The sequence below is a fragment of the Triticum urartu genome, chromosome 5A (genome assembly GCF_056163025.1).
Source record: "Triticum urartu cultivar PI428250 chromosome 5A, HENAU_Tu73, whole genome shotgun sequence".
In the NCBI taxonomy this organism is placed as follows: domain Eukaryota; kingdom Viridiplantae; phylum Streptophyta; class Magnoliopsida; order Poales; family Poaceae; genus Triticum; species Triticum urartu.
Genome location: NC_141877.1, coordinates 489,948,182 through 489,966,016, shown reverse-complemented (window position 1 = coordinate 489,966,016; position 17,835 = coordinate 489,948,182). Strand labels below are relative to the sequence as shown.

The 17,835-nt window shown below is 40.3% G+C and overlaps 2 protein-coding genes and 1 non-coding gene across 6 annotated transcripts; 1 reads left to right on the top strand and 2 right to left on the bottom strand.

Annotated features, from left to right (window-relative positions):
- Positions 1-4,283: 4,283 nt before the first annotated feature.
- LOC125556374 (mitogen-activated protein kinase 4-like) lies at positions 4,284-7,742 on the bottom strand. Its single transcript, XM_087522982.1, has 3 exons — positions 7,113-7,742; positions 6,207-6,647; positions 4,284-5,024 (listed from the first exon to the last, which is right to left on the bottom strand). Exons 1-3 carry the CDS (start codon positions 7,359-7,361, stop codon positions 4,365-4,367), a joined length of 1,350 nt encoding a protein of 449 aa, XP_087379108.1. The 5' UTR covers positions 7,362-7,742; the 3' UTR covers positions 4,284-4,364.
- A 732-nt stretch (positions 7,743-8,474) lies between these two features.
- On the bottom strand, positions 8,475-17,127 carry LOC125529026 (putative NOT transcription complex subunit VIP2). Of its 4 annotated transcripts, none has more exons than XR_007292533.2 (16): positions 16,898-17,126; positions 15,827-15,929; positions 15,600-15,705; positions 15,339-15,502; positions 14,785-15,145; positions 13,831-14,037; positions 13,655-13,756; positions 11,847-11,932; positions 11,693-11,770; positions 11,104-11,535; positions 10,917-10,969; positions 10,791-10,832; positions 10,084-10,228; positions 9,922-10,007; positions 9,732-9,821; positions 8,475-8,735 (listed from the first exon to the last, which is right to left on the bottom strand). XR_007292533.2 is itself a non-coding variant. In XM_048693435.2 (15 exons), the coding sequence occupies exons 2-14, from the start codon at positions 15,842-15,844 to the stop codon at positions 9,933-9,935; spliced, it is 1,869 nt and encodes a 622-aa protein (XP_048549392.1). In that variant the 5' UTR covers positions 15,845-15,929; positions 16,898-17,127; the 3' UTR covers positions 8,475-8,735; positions 9,922-9,932. The 4 variants fall into 4 exon arrangements, 2 of the variants coding, with proteins under 2 accessions (XP_048549392.1, XP_048549393.1); XR_007292534.2 differs by having other exon boundaries at positions 8,475-8,726; XM_048693435.2 differs by lacking the exon at positions 9,732-9,821 and having other exon boundaries at positions 16,898-17,127.
- LOC125529027 (small nucleolar RNA snoR35) lies at positions 15,600-15,677 on the top strand. The gene has a single exon (XR_007292535.1). It is a non-coding gene; the product is annotated as a small nucleolar RNA snoR35 (small nucleolar RNA).
- Positions 17,128-17,835: the final 708 nt, after the last annotated feature.

Sequence of the window (17,835 nt, the reverse complement as noted above, 5' to 3'; positions counted from 1 at the left end):
AGTTTTATGATCTTCCAAGATAGTGGGATTAACATCAACTAAAGTCATGACCTCTCCAAACCCACTTTCATGAAAAATTTCATAAGATTGAACACTCACCAAATATATGGGATTATTTTTACCTAAAGTTGACACTCTTCCAAACCCACTTTCAAAATTATTGCAAATAACATAGTCATCATGAGGCTTAAATAAATTTTCAAGATCATAAGAATCACCCCAATCATGATCATTGCAACAAATAGTGGTCATAGAAAAATAGCATCCCCAAGCTTGGGGTTTTGCATATTATTAGCACAATTGACATTAATAGAATTTATAGTAAAATCATTGCAATCATACTTTTCATTCAATAAGCTATCATGAATCACTTCATAAATTTCTTTATCACAATTTTTAGATTCACGAATCTCAAGCAAAACTTCAAAAAAAATCTAGTGCACTTAACTCACAAGCAATTGGTTCATCATAATTGAATCTCTTAAAAAGATTAGCAAGTGGATGTGGATCCATATCAATAGATCTTTAGCAAGCGAAGATGCAAGCAAATAGAAGACACATGGCAACACAAGCAAACATAGCAAACAAGAGATCTGACGAGAAAAAGGCAAATGAAAAAGAGGGCGAATAAAACGGCAAATTTTTGTGAAGTGGGGGAGAGGAAACAAGAGGCAAATGGAAAATAATGTAAATTGTGAGGAGACGAGATTTGTGATTAGAAACCTGGTATATGTTGAAGATCCTCCCCGGCAACACGCAGGAAATTCCTTTTGATGTCGCTTGAAGCTACATCGGTATTTCCCCAAAGAGGAAGGGATGATGCAGCACAGTGACGGTAGGTATCTCCCTTAGATATGAAACCAAGGTTATCGAACCAGTAGGAAAACCAAGCAACAGAATGTAAACAGCCCCTGCACACAAATAACAACCACTCACAACCCGACGTGTTAAAGGGGTTGGCAATCCCTTTCGGGTAACGGCGCCAGAAATTGGTGCGTGGACGGGAGAAAGTTGTAATAGATTGAATAAATAGATCGCAAATAAAATAAAGTGCAGCAAGGTATTTTTTGTATTTTTGGTTTAATAGATCTGAAAATAAATGCAAGAGAAAAGTAGATCGGAAAGGCAAATATATGAGAAAGAAAAACCCGGGGGCCGTAGGTTTCACTAGTGGCTTCTCTCAAGAAAAATAGCAAACGGTGGGTGAACAAATTACTGTTGGGCAATTGATAAAACTTCAAATAATTATGACGATATCCAGGCAATGATCGTTATATAGGCATCACGTCCAAGATTAGTAGACCGACTCCTGCATGCATCTACTACTATTACTCCACACATCGACTGCTATCCAGCATGCATCTAGTGTATTAAGTTCATGGAAAAACGGAGTAATGCAATAAGAACGATGACATGATGTAGACAAGATCTATCTATGTAGAGATAGACCCCATCGTTTTATCCTTAGTAGCAACGATACATACGTGTCGTTTCCCTTTCTGTCACTAGTATCAAGCCCCGTAAGATCGAACCCACTACAAAGCACCTCTTCCCATTGTAAGATAAATAGATCAAGTTGACCAAACAAAACCCAAATATCGGAGAAGAAATACGAGGCTATAAGAGATCATGCATAAAAGAGATCAAAGAAACTCAAATATTTTCATGGATATAAAAAGATAGATCTGATCATAAACTCAAAGTTAATCGATCCCAACAAACACACCGCAAAAAGAGTTACATCATATGGATCTCCAAGAGACCATTGCATTGAGAATCAAGAAAGAGAGATGAAGCCATCTAGCTACTAACTACGGACCCGAAGGTTTACAAAGAACTACTCACGCATCACCGGAGAGGCACCAATGGAGGTGGTGAACCCCATCCGAGATGGTGTCTAGATTGGATCTAGTGGTTCTGGACTCTGCGGTGGCTGGATGAATATTTCATCGACTCCCCTAGGGTTCTGGGATTTTTGGAGTATATATAGAGCAAAGAGGCGGTCCGGGGGGCACCCGAGGTGGGCACAACCCACCAGGGCGTGCCTGGGCCTCTTGGCGCGCCCTGGTGGGTTGTGCCCCCCTCGGGGCACCCCCAGGCGCAGCCAGGGCCCATTGTGTTCCTTCTAGCCCATAAAAATTCTTCGTAAAGTTTCGTGGCATTTGGACTCCGTCTGATATTGGTTTTCTGATATGTAAAAAATATTAAAAGAACAGTAACTGGCACTTGGCACTATGTCAATAAATTAATACAAAAAATGATATAACATGACTATAAAATGATTATAAAACATTCAAGATTGATAATATAACAGCATGGAACAATGAAAAATTATAGATACATTGGAGACGTATCAACGTTTAGTGGGAGGAGACGTTCTTTTCGACTACGAGGCATCTGCGGTGACTTCGTCAATCTCAATATGATATGTCGGCTCAGTCTTTCGAAGATGCTCATAGGGGTGAACGTATACGCTTATATATGAGGGTCTGCGTCTGTACTATGATAAAAAAAAAGACATTACATCCTCGACCTCGCTCGATGATGTGGGCGCACATCGTGCGGGGCTCAGCGTCCCTGGCCCTGCGCATGTTTAGGCACATGCTCGCTGGCGAGACCGGCGCGCCGGAGCAGAACAGTGTGGTCCTTCCGTGCGTGCGCCAGAGCTCAAAGAACTTGCTCATGGTGAATACTAATCAGAGACGTAATTTCTTTTCTGCGTGGGTTGTGTGCTTCTATTTCCACTTTCTTCTCATCGGACGTTTAGGCAAACCAAATTTGATCACTCTTTGGTTTTTATTCTCGCTATTGTTCACCGGCTTGATTTGCATACACATGAATAGGCGTATTCGCCAGGTCTTTAAATGGGGAACGTCTCCTGATCCTAATAGGGATGCAGGTGGACGATGATTCTTCATCTGTGTCATGTTAAAAAAAACAATGGGGAACTTCTTAAATTGGTACAAGCACATGATGATGGTATACCTATTGATAAACTTAGCACACAGGGATCTAAACTCAATTCTTAAATGTTGCAAAAAAAACACGGGGATCTAAACTGAAGGTATGCATAGTTCTCATCTTACGTTGATATGCTGAAAATCTTAAATGTTGCAAGCAACTAAGTTTAAACTCTAAAGTCTTGCTTGGATTCAGTCAAGCATATTGGGTATCTTTCATTATTTGCTCTATGGTTATTGGAAGCGCTACAACAACTGATAGATGGTTTTTGTGAATAAAATATGCATCAAAATAGTGACAAAAAGAACCTTAGCTACAACAAATGCTGATCACGACCGATGTTCTCAACCTATTGAAATGAATTATTTGCTAGTATTATGGAGGAGGCAACATTTTGTGTGTCGATCGCCATACTAGCAGTTATTATGGCGATCTGCCACATATGACGCATCTGCTAGAGTTGCTTTAACATGGGCCCGTTGGAAGGTAGACGTTTCTGGGATAGTGGTGTGCTTTTCGTTGGTAATATGTCCTCAATCAATGCTTGCAAGTGTCCATTGTGTATCATCTACATCTTATATTTTGGTCAGCTAATGTTTCACACATATGTGAAATGGTACCGTGGTCTAACTAAATGGACTACATGATCTGCTTTTGCTTGCTTATTGCCTGTTTCTTTATTCCGACAAGTTGTGACGGCATATTTATTACTCCAATGGGAGCATGAGAGATCGGAATTCTCTACAGAAGTTGTTTTCTCGGGGAATATGACTAATAACTTGGACCAGTGTTACATCAACATGAAGATTCTAAATTGCAAATTATAGAGAGCTTCATAGAATATACATTTTTAACCGAACAGAAAGCACCATACACACTGTAATTTCTATTTCTTGAAGAAACAAGACAGATTTGAAGGTAATCACTCTGAAGCAAACAGACGAAAACCAAGGCCACTTGAAAGTTGAGACCTCCATATATAGAGAAACCTCTAAGATTTCACCTTGAAATCATGTACAAAAATGAGGACTAAAATTTACACAAGCGTCTTCATAATTGAATCCTTATTAATCAAACAACACTTTTACAAGTGTCTTCATAATTGAATCCTTATTAATCAAGCAACACTTCTACAAGCGTATTCATAATTGAATCCTTATTAATCAAACAACACTTTTACAACACAACAATCCATATATACTACAACTAGTGATCCACAACCAAAAAGAATCCATAGGCGGCCTTATATGTGCACCTATTTACATAGTAGTTTACCAAGTTCATTGTGATAACTTGATAGGTGCAATAATCGCAGTAAGCTTTATATAGAAAAGAACATGTGAAGATCCTGGTGTGGGCATGTGTTCATTCCAGCTTGACACATATTCACCATCCTGGCAGCCTCAGGGGTACTGGAGCATCTCCCGCCACAACATTTCTCGGATCATCTCCACGCTAAGTTTTTCATCTATATCGATATCGATGGGCACCTGAGCAGGATGGTTTGCATTGTGATCATATAGCGTAGACATATAGGGGTGCTCCAGAGCCTCGGTGACACTGATCCTTTTGGAAGGATCGAAGACTAACATCTTCTGCAATAGATCGATGGCAAGAGGGTGTGCTTGTGGGTACATTCTAGTGAGGGGAATGCCGATGGTGTATGGAAGGGATTTGATGTACTGGCGAGTTTTCTTGTTCTCAATGAACTTAAGGTCAGCACCGCTCATGGTGCCAAGAACATTGACTATAAGCTTAAGCTGATTTAGGCAATCGGTTCCTGGAAAGATCAACTTGCGGCCAAGTAGCTCAGCAAAGATGCAGCCAACAGACCAGACATCTATGGAGTTGCCATAGTTGTTGCAGCTGAGCAGCAGCTCAGGAGCTCTATACCAGCGCGTGCCAACATATTCAGTCATAAGCTGGCCTTTTGTGTTATTTGTGCGAGCAAGACCAAAGTCACAGATCTTCAAGTCACAGTTTCCATTAACCAGAAGGTTTCCTGGTTTCAGGTCTCTATGCAGTATTCTCGCTGAATGAAGATACTTCAGCCCTCGAAGCAGCTACAGTCAATATAAGGTGGCATCTTAGACTATTAATTGATTGACAAATATTAGAGAAATCGTAAAATGGTCGGCAATAAACTAAAGATATCATAATAATTACAAAGTAATGTAATTTGTAAGACAAGTCGAGCAGGTAGGTATCGATTAAAATGCTCATGTCTAGGTGTATAAATTTAGCTTTCCTTAAATTATTTACAGAGGCTTACACCATATATGTTCATGCAAATACCCATGAGCAAATAAGATTTGTATTAAGTCGTTTTGTTTTTAAGACACATCATTCCTAAGCGCACAACCACTATCCGCGAGCAGCTATAGAAGCTACTATAGTACGGACGCGGAGGAATTGATCCCGGGCACCAGTGATCCCGGATGAACAGTAAAATCCGAAAAAATAGTAAAAAATTCAAAAAAATCTGAAATTTGTTGTCAAGAAACTTTGATGTTTTTTCTACATGCGTGCCAATTTTCGTGATGAAATGACATTTGTGGAGGTGTCAGCAAAAAAAAACAAAATCATGCTCCAAAAAAACTGTTTTTGGAAGCATTTTGGAGCATCGATTTTATTTTTTTTGCCGAGACCTGCGTGAATGTCATTTTGTCATGAAAATTTGCACGCATGTGAAAAATATATCAATGTTTGTTGCCAAAAAAATTCAGATTTTTTTAAACTTTTTAAATATTTTTTTCGTTTGTACTGTAGCAAAGGGTGCCTGTGAGCTCGAGCTCACAATAGCACTTACAGATATTGAAATTGACAATTGCTTCTTCTAGAAATTATTTGATCATTCTCTCATAACCTAACAAGTTGGAACTTGACAACTTTACATGCACCATGAACTAACTACAAATTAGTATATATAGAAGTATAAAAACATTATATTGTTATACAAGAATCTTTTCTGTAACAATCAAACATCATAGCTTGACTAAAAAAGATCACGCCAACGACAGCACCGCCACCTAGGCATCTGGAATGGGATATATGTCCAATTAAATAATTAGGCATAGCTTATTAGCGGTTAGATGAAGGCATAGCCATAGGCATTACATCCAAATAACTCATGGTATGGACTATGTGAATAAACTAACTTATGACAGAATGGGGAACATATGAAATATTACTGGACAAGTGTCAAGCAAAAAGAAGGAATGAAAACAAAGGTGACTGCCACATACCTGAAAAAGGAAATATTGGCAGTGGTCATTGGAAAGCGTTTGAGACGAGTTGATGATATATTGTAGATCGGTGTCCATGAGTTCAGACACCAAGTAGACATCCTTGAAGCTCCTCCTCCGTATTGGCATCATTACATCCTTCAAAGCAATGACATTCTCATGAGTCAAGTGCCGGAGGAGCTTCATCTCGCGCAGCGTCCTCAGTGCATCCTCACGGCTATCAAAGACGTTGTTTATCTTTTTTATCGCGACCTTCTCGTTCGTATCCTTGTTCATGGATGAGAAAACTACCCCATAAGATCCACTTCCGATGGGCTTGATCGGCACGTACTTGGTGTCGATCTCAAACATCGTCTGGTCCATCGTGTAGTAATGCTTCCCATGGTTTTGCTTGCCATTCAGAGGAGCTACCATCTTCGCCATTTTTTGTTCCTTTTTCGACTGTGAAAGGAGGAAACATAGAGTTAACATTCCATAATTGGGGATAATGGAAGAATAAGAAAACAGAGCAAAAAATGTTTACGAGTTTATCATTAAGCCTTCTCCAATGCTGCGAGGTTCTTGTGTGAGCTTGACTTTTTCCATGGCCCTAGTCTTTGTTTCCATCCCAGGATTTTATCCTCAAGCCTAACATAAGTGTGTGATACTGAATTTGTTGGACAAACTAATCTAATGCTGGGTTTTTTTTTTCTTTTTGAATTAGGGGAGCTACCCTCCCCAACCCCAATGCACCAGAATCCAAAGTTTGGACTCGAATTTTCTTTAGCAGAGACACCAGGAGAGACTCCTACTACAAAATTTTATTACGAGGGGAAATAGGGAAAATGGAGGAGGTGGAGAGGCTCTTGCCATGCTTCACAAAAGTAGAAGAAAAAAGGGAGGAGGTGGAGAGAAACTCCCGCTCACCTGACGAAGCAGCATATCTGAATCGGCCGTACTTGAGCCGGAGGAACGGGAATTGGGAGGAAGGTTACGGCTTGAGGAGGACCTCCCCGAGACACCCTGCCGCCCCCAGCCCACGTGGTTCCTCGGCATGCACCAGGAAGAGAGTCGCCGATGCTGCTTTCGGGTAAGCCGCCCACCGGCTTTCCGGCAACGCCTCTCGCGCCGCACCACTGTCATGCACCGCGGCTCGTGGGTCGATCGGGCATGCATGCGTACAGGCCACGAGGGCGCACTGCTCCTGGCGGTAGACGGAAACGTGGGTCATTTGCCCGATCTGGGAAGCGGTTGGGTTGCTTTCCCATCATGCACCACCGCGTTCCGTACGTACAAGTGGCGCGAGGATTATGGTTTCGCCGAGGGTTATGGCACGAGTGGAGCAGTAGACGAGAGAAGAAAGCACGTGATCCGATTCGGCAGCGTTGGTTGTTTCTTTTCCTTTCTAGACTCTGCGGTGTTGGTTGTTTAGATTTAGATCGATTGGTCCATCTTCCGCGCCATAGGAATTGGTTGTGCCGCTCGTCTACATCAGATAATGCCTCCCCTACCCTAAAAAAAAAGAGATAACGTGTCCCCTCTTCTTTTTATCCTCAGCAGGAACACGCAACCTCCGTCTCTCTTGTTTCCTCTCACCTGACCCTGACCCCACGAGCATCACCACATCGGAACTTGATACTCTAACATACACAAGAAATGTTTGTTAGAGAAGCTACAATACCCATATGGTTAAGGTTAAAATAACTTAAATTAATTTGCAAATTACATATCTACCGTGTACATCTATAGTAATTACATACAAATAAACCGATGGTGAAATAAAATTAATCTTATATTATTTATATCTACATTGAATACCAATAGTAAACAACATGTTAATAGGCTCTAACATTTCTTCTTTATTTTACACTAGACTAGCACTGTAGCACCGTGACATTCCTTCTCTGAGTTAGAGTGAGTTCCGGATAGAAGGTGAGCTACGTTGCAGGTGACATGGTTGATGGTTCCCCGGTCCTGCAATCTTTTCTTTTTCAAACTCGGAGGCAAAAATATTTGCATCATCGATTAATTAAGACAATTGCCGAGTTAAATTTCGGGTGCTGCAATCTTTTTTCGAGATCAGAAACTACAAGCACCTGTGGTACAGCAAATCCGCTAGAGCAAGCCCCATCGACCCTGCTGACCAAACGTAGCAATGGACCCTCGCTGGAACCTACCTTTTTCCAAAAATTCCTTTCAGTAGAATTACGGCTGAGCAAGGTGGCAGTGCTGATCAAAAGTAAGCAGAATTTCACAGCGAACGAGCAACAAAATTCTACCACTGCCAGAGAAGATAAACCAATTTGTTTTGTTTTGTTCCGTTGTGGTCTATTTAAGTTGCAGACTGACTGGCTACTCCGAAACTGTTTGTCAAGGAGCATTACAGACAAACTCCCCATGATGTACGAAGAAGCTAGGTAATGTTTAACGACAGTGCCATCCTTTTTCTAACTATATACTGTAATTACAAAGGCATTTTCTCCTCCTTCTGCAGCCTCCTCCTCTCCGCGTCTCTGACATGACATGGTGCTCTCTGATTCACTACATAGACTGTCAACCAAGTCAATAAATCGAATCGCATCCCAAACTCAACAGTAAACAACAATAATTTTGCCTCAATATAACAAGCCAGCTCATTTAATCATTACATTACTCAGAACATAAGTGGAAATAAATGGTTTTGCCAAATTAACATGCCATGTTTGAAAGAAACAACATGCTGATGAAATGAGCCACAGGTATAAGGGATTGTCAAGTACATAAATGCAACAGGGACCCTCCAGGTTTCTCACTTTTCAGCTATGAGTTTAATAGAAACTACAACGTAATAACATACTATCTTTTCCAAACGGAAACCAGAAGTGCTCGGCTGGCTGGCAGCACGAGTCGAGCACTCGTCCACCTGTGTTCGAGGCCCCGGCTCGGCAGGTGCTCACTTCTTTTTGAAACAAATTAATAAATGCGCTGGTGCTATTGTCCATGGGTCAAGTTTTTTGTGTTTGAGAAAAAATAAATCTTCCCTAAAATGGCCAGACAGAACGTGTCTTCCTACCTAATAAAGTAGGTTGCCAATAAGTAAATGAATAAATCAAACTGATGTTCAACCTTCATGAATGTACACATTTCATTGCAAAAGACAGCACCCACTTTTTCTTAGCAGAAGCGGAAATATTTGGATCTGCCAAATTAGACGTCAACTTAAGATGCATCCAATTGATTTAATGAGCTATGGGTATCAGGGATTGTCAAGTACATGCCAACAGGGAACCCTGGAGGTTTCACTTTTCAGTAGCAAGTTTAATAGAAAAACGTTAACATATTATTTTCCTAATGAGAACCGAGCACAGCAGTTGCTCGGTTGGCTAGCAGCATGTGTGTGTGTCACATGCTCACCCACACGCGTTCAAGGACCCCCTCCGCAGCTGCTTGCTTCCTTTATTAAGTTAAATAAAAACATTTTCTTTCCTAAAATGGCCACATGGAACATTACTTCCTACCCAATAGTTGCCGACATCAATATAAGTATTCCACTGCAGAAGACAGTACCTATCTTGACAAGTTAGGGCAATATCGCTTCACTATGTTTATAAAGAAGGCTCTCCATTCATGTACAAGAAAGCTAGAGTCAGGAGGTACCTGAAAAACAAAATTATATTGCATTGCATACAACAGTGAGATGATTTCTCGATACACAGAAACAAAAACCAAAATATATTTGTAGCCAGGAAGTCCTTACCCAGAAAATTTTCACCTAACAATTTGGGACGCGGAAGGGAGACTAGGCCTTTTCTCTACTAGCTCATAATGGAGAACAAAGTTATCCTGCAGCAACACACATGCTCAACTATCATATGCAAAAGTGCTCAAGAGAGGCTGGATATTCAGCCAATGTAAGTACCTTACGGACTGTTTCCCAATTGCCTTGATGAAAGAAGGCAAAAGACCCCTGTTCATATGTAGGAGTTTTGACAATAGGCTCCATGTTGGGAATTCTTGTGAACCATTGCTGCGCTTCTTTATGGTAAAACCATCCACGATTATGTCTGACAAAAACAATACACATGCATTACATATCTAAGAATTAGTATATACCAAAAAATAAACTGGCTGAAGCTCTGCTCAGTTGTGATGTACTGCTAAAAATGGATAGGTTACAAGGAAGTTTGAAGGATGCGCAGCAATGCTAAAAATAACTTGTGCAACTTAGCAAAAAAAAGTCATCAAAAATAAATAATAGAAAATATTGATAATTTGATATAGAAAACAAAGAAAATGGAAATGGAAACATTCACGCAGCTTCAGGTAGCTAAACAGTATTCATCCAGGAAGATGTATAAACCCAAAAGGTTACTAAATTTTTGTGATAGATCCAAGACAGTCAATGGGCCTGATCCAGTATCTGACAGGTTATAAGTTAATATTTTTTTAGTGTTGTACATTTGATCAGGACATAGCAGTATGTCCCCTTATCAAATGTTACTGCAGTAAGATCACATTTTTTGGTAAAAGATTCAGAACATGAACAAGGCGCATGCATGACGATCCAATTATTACATCTAACAACAAGAAATTTAAATGAGATAACCAGTGAAACAATGTACTCACAGTTCATTGGCAGCACATATTTGAGCTTCATCCTTCGGCATGCTGAAAACCAAAGACAAAAGAACATAACCTTAAATTTTACCAAAACTAATGGCCAAACCTAATACATTCAAGTAGCGAAAGTACCTGTAGAATATGTAAAACAGTATGAGTGTCTGAAATTTCTGAAAATGCATAGGCTGCAAAGACAGAACTTGTTACAATATATTTATTATAAAATGAACTGGCTGCATCAAAGAAAGATTCTCGGCCTTTCTTGAAAATGGGTTTAGAACATCTCATTAGACAGAAATAGCCAGTTATTGGCAGCTACCTGTAGTGCTGGGGGTTGCTCAGCCACATAACAAGCTGGAGTAGGATATTCTGGATCTCCTTTTGCTGGCTCATTTGAAAATGGAGAGCCAAATGTCTTGTACAGATTGTCTGGTGAGTTCAAATTCAAACCCAACGTTGTCAAATCTATTCCCAAAGCAAGAGATGACAAATCAGGATCATTCGTCCTTATAACTCCCAGCAATCCCAACAAGCCGTATGGATCAGGTGGTGTTCGGCCTCCCAGAATGGGCTTTAGACCATGATCCCCATATGGTTGTGTGGCTGAAGACATCTGCTGCAACCCGAAAGGACTCTGAGCCTTCGGCTGCTGGTATTGCTGGAGCAGTTGCTCGTATGATCCCAAATTAGAAGTTTGACTCGAAGAGTTTAGTGGTCTTAGTCCAATATTTTGAGGTCCGGCGCTCTGAATCTGACAAAACATAATGAAGATTATTCTATGTATTAATGGGTAAATATGAGCAGTAAACCTGAATATGACGTGCCAAAATAGAAACCTATCAGAACCATGACAATGCAACAGATGTTTTGTTTGATGATTATTTCAAAGGATTTCTGATATAACTTACTGAATTAGCACCCTGCAGATGTTGCTGACGATTTGGTTGGTAGCTATTTCCTAAATTAAACCCAACGGACCTTGCCATCTGTGTAAGTGTTCATAACATGTCAAAAGAAATGCTCGGAGAAACAAAGATTCAAAATTCAGAGACATGAACCCACGGGATATTGTTGTCCTTGCATTACAGGTACATTCTCGTGAAGTTGTTCCGTGTGATTTAACTCCATAGCATAATCTGAACTGCTACCTGATAATTCAAAATGTCAATATTCAGTATAACTTGGCAAAAGGGGGGAAAAGGGAATGTATTAAGGTAGTGCAATGATCAGCCAAAAGATCTACTTCAGGAAAGAATTTTAAAGCCTCAAGAAACACTGCCAAGGTCTTATTTTGTTCCGTGCACGTTTATTTTGCTCCATGCACGTTTATTTTGTTCCGTGCACGTTTATGGAGCATTAAAGCATGAGCATGTCGCACGTGGAAAGAATAGGTCCAAAAATCTAAAGATTAAAACCATGCAAAACATGTGGCGCCATTAAAGGGGATTGGCACCAGAGTTGACCAACAAATGACAAATTACATTTTGGGGAAGATGGTTCGTCGGCCTAAACTGTAATAATAGTACTAAGATATTAAAAAGAAAATACATTATAGTTACATTTGGGCCTAAAGGCATAAGTGCAACTATTTGTATTCATCCGTATGGGTGTCTTGATGCTGCGAAGCGGGCACAAGAAAACAAACAGTCTGAGATGCTTAATAAACTTGAGGACTGAAAGTATGCGCGTGGATGGCCAAATTTGTAACTTCAGCAGTAATCTCTGTTAAATGCTGGAGCTAATTTTCAGGACGTTCTTTTGATCCATACTGGTCCACGCGGTTGGTCATGAGGCTCATAGTTAACTTACTGACATGGTAAGTTTAAATGAATTATAACCATAGTAAGCACCAGAACTAAATTGGCTTAACCACCTCCCAATGGCTTAGCTGCTATGCCTCAAATCATACCTAATGGGAGTATGTATTCTTTATGACATATGTAGGACAATGTTAATACGAGTATATAGGACCTATGGAAAACACGAAGGGTTAAGATGCCCTTCCATCTATAACCATAAGTCATGATATGAGAAGTTTACAATAAATTCTCTATAGTTTTCATTAGGGGAGACAAATTGATTATCTTTCACTAAAGTAACTAACTTAAGAGCTCTATATCCATCTCATTTATTAACATTGTCCTGCATATGTCACAAATAATACATACTCCCATTTCTCGCCAAAAATTAGGTTTACTTGTTACTTATAGGCATCCGAATTGCGGCGCATGTAAGCATGCTGCAGTGAGACCCTTTTATCTAAATGTCGTTTGGCGCATTTTTTCTAGGTTGCCACCATATATATTCTAATGACAGTTCATGGTAATTCCAGTTCGAGCATCACATAATAATAGAAGGTGCATATATGCATACTCGATTTGTCATATGTATATCTTATAAAGCAATACCAAATTAGTATTTGTAAGATATTTTTCTACATTCCCACAAGGCCACATTAGCTGCATGGTCTTGCCCCGCTGGCCCTCTCATGAAATTTCTGCATCCTTGTCTTCTCACCTCTATGATTGTATTCCCAAAAATGGTGTGCTATAATTTCGCTACAACGAGCACGGCACCATTTGCTGACTTGAGGAGAAGATCACGGCATTCATACTACACGACTAAAAAAGAATGGGCTTTATAACAGATAGAAGATTTTGGCAGGGCAATTTTGTTGGTAACTAAGCTGTTCAAATACTGTGGTTCAATAAGTACAGAGTAGCGGGGCTGTATAATAACAGGCATGCAGCCGATATTAGAACTTCCAGATCACAAAGTAACACAATTAAATAATCATGCACCACTGAACCGAAAGTATAATGAGAACAATCTCAACAGACAGGTTCTAGAATTAATTCAACTGTAACAACCTTTAAATCCTGGCAAAGCCGGGAAATCTTCGTTCTGAATACTGAACTCCTGGTTTTGTTGAACAATGGAGTTAACACCAACTCCTTGCTTCCGTAGTGATCCTGCAATTTAGAGAGATTGGCAGCGAATCCTCCAAAAATAGGGAGAAATATTTATGGTTTTCCAGCAATTTTACCATATTGTCCTTGCGGACCACCAGCTGAATTAGGTCGACCAGTCAATTGGGGGAAATCATTGATGTCGAATGGAGTGCTGTCACTGGCGTCATGTAGCATCCCCATAGAACCTAGAGAATTATTTCCTGGTTGCATTTGGTTCTGGGATAATGAACCTCCAGACGTTGGGTATGAATTACCAATCATATTGATCAGTTGTGATGATCCTGGTGTTAGAGATAAATAAAAACAAACAACAAGCTGAGTGAGAACATGGAGTTCAACAAAAGAAAATAACACACTGTATGCTTCTTTATCATTCACCCTCACGAGACTATCACGATTGATAAAATATAAACAAGCTTTTATCATAGCCCAGCTAATTTCATAAATTTAAATTGGTATCACAAAATATAACAACATTAAGAAATAGGTACAGTAACCATCCCTAAGAAAAGCAAGAACAGATATATTCCAACAACCAACATACACGCCTGCAAAAGAAAGAATATCGATGACAGGAATTCCAACAACGTTGGACTAATGGACTTAACTATTTAAGGTCTTAAATTCTAACAGTTGGCTCCTAATGTACAGAGGTAACAAAATGCCTGTTTCCAGATAGTGTCGCACTTCCAAAAATGAATTCTGCAATACACTATAGCATCACATGGTTAATAATTTATGAAGCATGAACACCAATGCTACCTACTGTGCTTTCCAAAAAAAGGTCCAACGAAACCTATGTCGTATTGGATGTCGACCACTTATTTCATATGCCCAACCCTTTTTTGGTACGATAAAGTCAAGGGGTGAGGACACAGCTCAAAGCAAAGGATATGATAAGTAAACTCTGAATAGAGCATTAACATAGCAATGGTTAAACATGCTTAAAATATTTTTTTCGAGCTAAAACATAAAGCTGAACATAAATCTATGAAGAAAAAAAATCAACCGATGGTTAAATAAACTACCTTGAGGATTAAGGCCGTTCATTATCCTGTTGGATCCTTGCACATTTAGTCTTCCACTTCCAGCATTGCTACTAAAATCGATGCGTGATGAGATACTCGGCACCGACAATCCACCAGAGCTTATGCTTCTTCCAATGTTACTTCCACCCACGATGTTTCCTGCGGAGCTTGTAATACGTGGACCCAAGTTTCCTAAAGCTGGAGACACTGACATGCCAGGAACAGAATTTCGATTACCACTGGTGCCCAAATTTGAGTATAAACCTTGAATGGTACCACCCATATTCATGCCACTACTAAATGCTTGACCTCCACCAACATTCATTCCTCTACCACTGACACCTGAATGTGCATGAGGAATCTGCAAAAGAAACCGTAATACCAAAACAGTAAAAACCATCATCCTCCACATGAAACCACAGCAAGAATATGTTATACTTTAAGCCAACAGAATTGTTCCTTAGATTGCAAGCGCATTAACATGCATGTTCATGCTGTTTAAAGTATAAAAACAATAATATATTGCAAACCTCCATAAAGGTGGGCATTCGAACCTGAGACATGGCAACTGGAAGGTTGTTTGAAGCAAATCTGCCAGAAATGCTCCCTCCAGGTTGTTGAACCCCGGAGGATGGAAGGCCGCTCATCACAGCATTCCTTTGTGCAAGTGATCCAGGCATACTTGGAAGACTGAAATTTCCATGAATGTTGCGCAGACCTGAAAAATGCAGAAAATGATGAGATAAAAAGGTGTGTACTCAATGGATATTGCACTATGTCAATGAGCTAACCTAGCTAGTGTACCATATGCTCACCAGAGTGATGGAGACCTTGAACTGATCCAGATTGACCAGAAAAGGATGTTGCAAATGGTCGTCCGGTTGAGTCTGGAAGATTTGATGCGGAACTGTTAAGATTTGACTGCCAAGGAAGAAAACATCAAGTTATCAAGACAAATAATAACAAAACATGGTAAACAGACGGAATTGAAAAGTATATATATTTAATGCATGCTAGTACAGTTACAAGGATAAGCAAGTACATTCAGCAAGCTAGACATTGATGACAACAGAAGAGCGAGTCAGCACTCAGGATCAAATGAAGATTGTCCACCAAAAATGCCTGAACCAGTGATTCCTTCCAATCTGAAACAGGAATGGACACATCCGTTAGTAGCTTGTAAATTAAAGGACAAATTGCACATAATATTTTAACTTGGTAACCAAGTTGACATCTGAGCCATCCTTCCAACATAGGCCAACGAGTAAGTCAGAACAGCATAAAAATGTGCAGATTTCAGCAGTGAGGAAATGCAGCTATCCTAGGGGCCAGACATGGCATGTACAATCTCTAAACTTGTGCCGATAATGCTTGAGTGTGAAACTAAAAGCAGACGGAATTTTCAACCAACTGACTGTTGAGCAGCAAACCGAAGCAAACACTAAAATAAATACCAAGTAATTCAGTATTCAGAATTACTTTGGCATCAAACGATTGTTTAAGAAAAAACAGGATGATGAAGAGAAACAAAACCCCCATATGGTTAGTAGAGCCACAAGCCACATGACTGAGTGCTTGACGAGTGTATCGCAGAAGCTGATCACTGCAAACACAACGCCGATGCACCATGCTCCACAGCGTACAGCCTGTCTTTCATGGCGCTTTTAACCATGCGGCATATTTTCCTGCGTGCTGTTTCGGGGTTTTATATTTCAGAAGAGAGAAAAAAAAATCTGCGGATGGCAGAGTAGTTTTGGATGCTGAATTCAGCCCTGGTAGTTCAACTGTTGGCTCCACCATCCAGTTTGCTGCTGGACGGCCTGCTTGCTAGAAACAAAACCTTAGCAGCAAACTCATAGGCACTCCCATGTCCACATTCATCATCACCTGTTCTGCCGCTGGATATATACATCCAAGCGACAGTAACAGAGCATGGATGCAGTAAAATGAAAAGGAAAAATAGAAACAAGCCAATTTTGCCCTAGCCATGTACAGGATCGCTCCTGGAGCAGTCCACGGAGGATCGGAATCCGGCAAATATGACGGACACGGACACATATGCAGGCATGATCTGCGCGTTTCCGGTCTATTCCGCGGGGCGAGTAGTTCTTACCTACAAAATTCCGAGCAGTCTCTAGTCCATTTCACCACTCGGGCAGTGCCAGATCGAAGAATTGTAGGTGAGGAGGGATGGGCGAAAAGGAGAGGAGCGCGCGGCGGGGGCGACGGGGAAGCACTGGGGAGCGGCGAGGGTGGCGGGGCAGGGGGTGGAGGGGGGAGCGGCTGGCGGTGGGGCGGGAGGAGGCCGGAGGCGCGGCGGACGGCGGCGCTCGAGTCGCTCGCTGTCGAGGGTGGGGGTGTGGAGGGAAGAGAGGCAGATCTAGGAAATGGGTGAATATTTTTTTTTGAGCAACAAATGGGTGAATAGTTGAAACTGGCAAACCGATAACGGTCGAGCGTACTGGGCCTCGATATCGCATGACCCTATCGTGAACCAGGCCGTCTAGCCCATCATCACTGTGGGCGGATATTTCCATAGGAGGCCCTTTTTTTGCTTCATTAGAAAATATTCAGGATTTAAACAAAAATCGAAATTCAAAAATATTCTTGAATTCAAATAATTCAAAAAATTATTATGAGTTCCAAAAAAATGTCCTTGGGTTTAAAAAATGACAGTGAAATCAAAAAATATTCGTGAGTTTTGAAAAATGTTCATGATTCTGAAAAATGTTCACGATTTAAAAAAAAAATCATGATTTCGTAAAATGTTCATGCCTTGTCAAAATATTCGTGAATTTAAAAAATGTTCATGATTTCAAAAAAATGTTCACAAATTTCTAAAAAAATGTTCACGGTTTCGTAAAATGTCGCAAAATTGTAAAACAAATGTTCAGGATTTCAAAAAATATTCGTGAATTTCGAAAAAATGTTCACAAATTTCTAAAACTGTTCGCAAATTTCAAAAAATGTTCCTGACTTGTAAAAATGTTCATGATTTTAAAAATTATGCATGAATTCAAAAATGTTCACAGATAAAAAATGTTCACACAT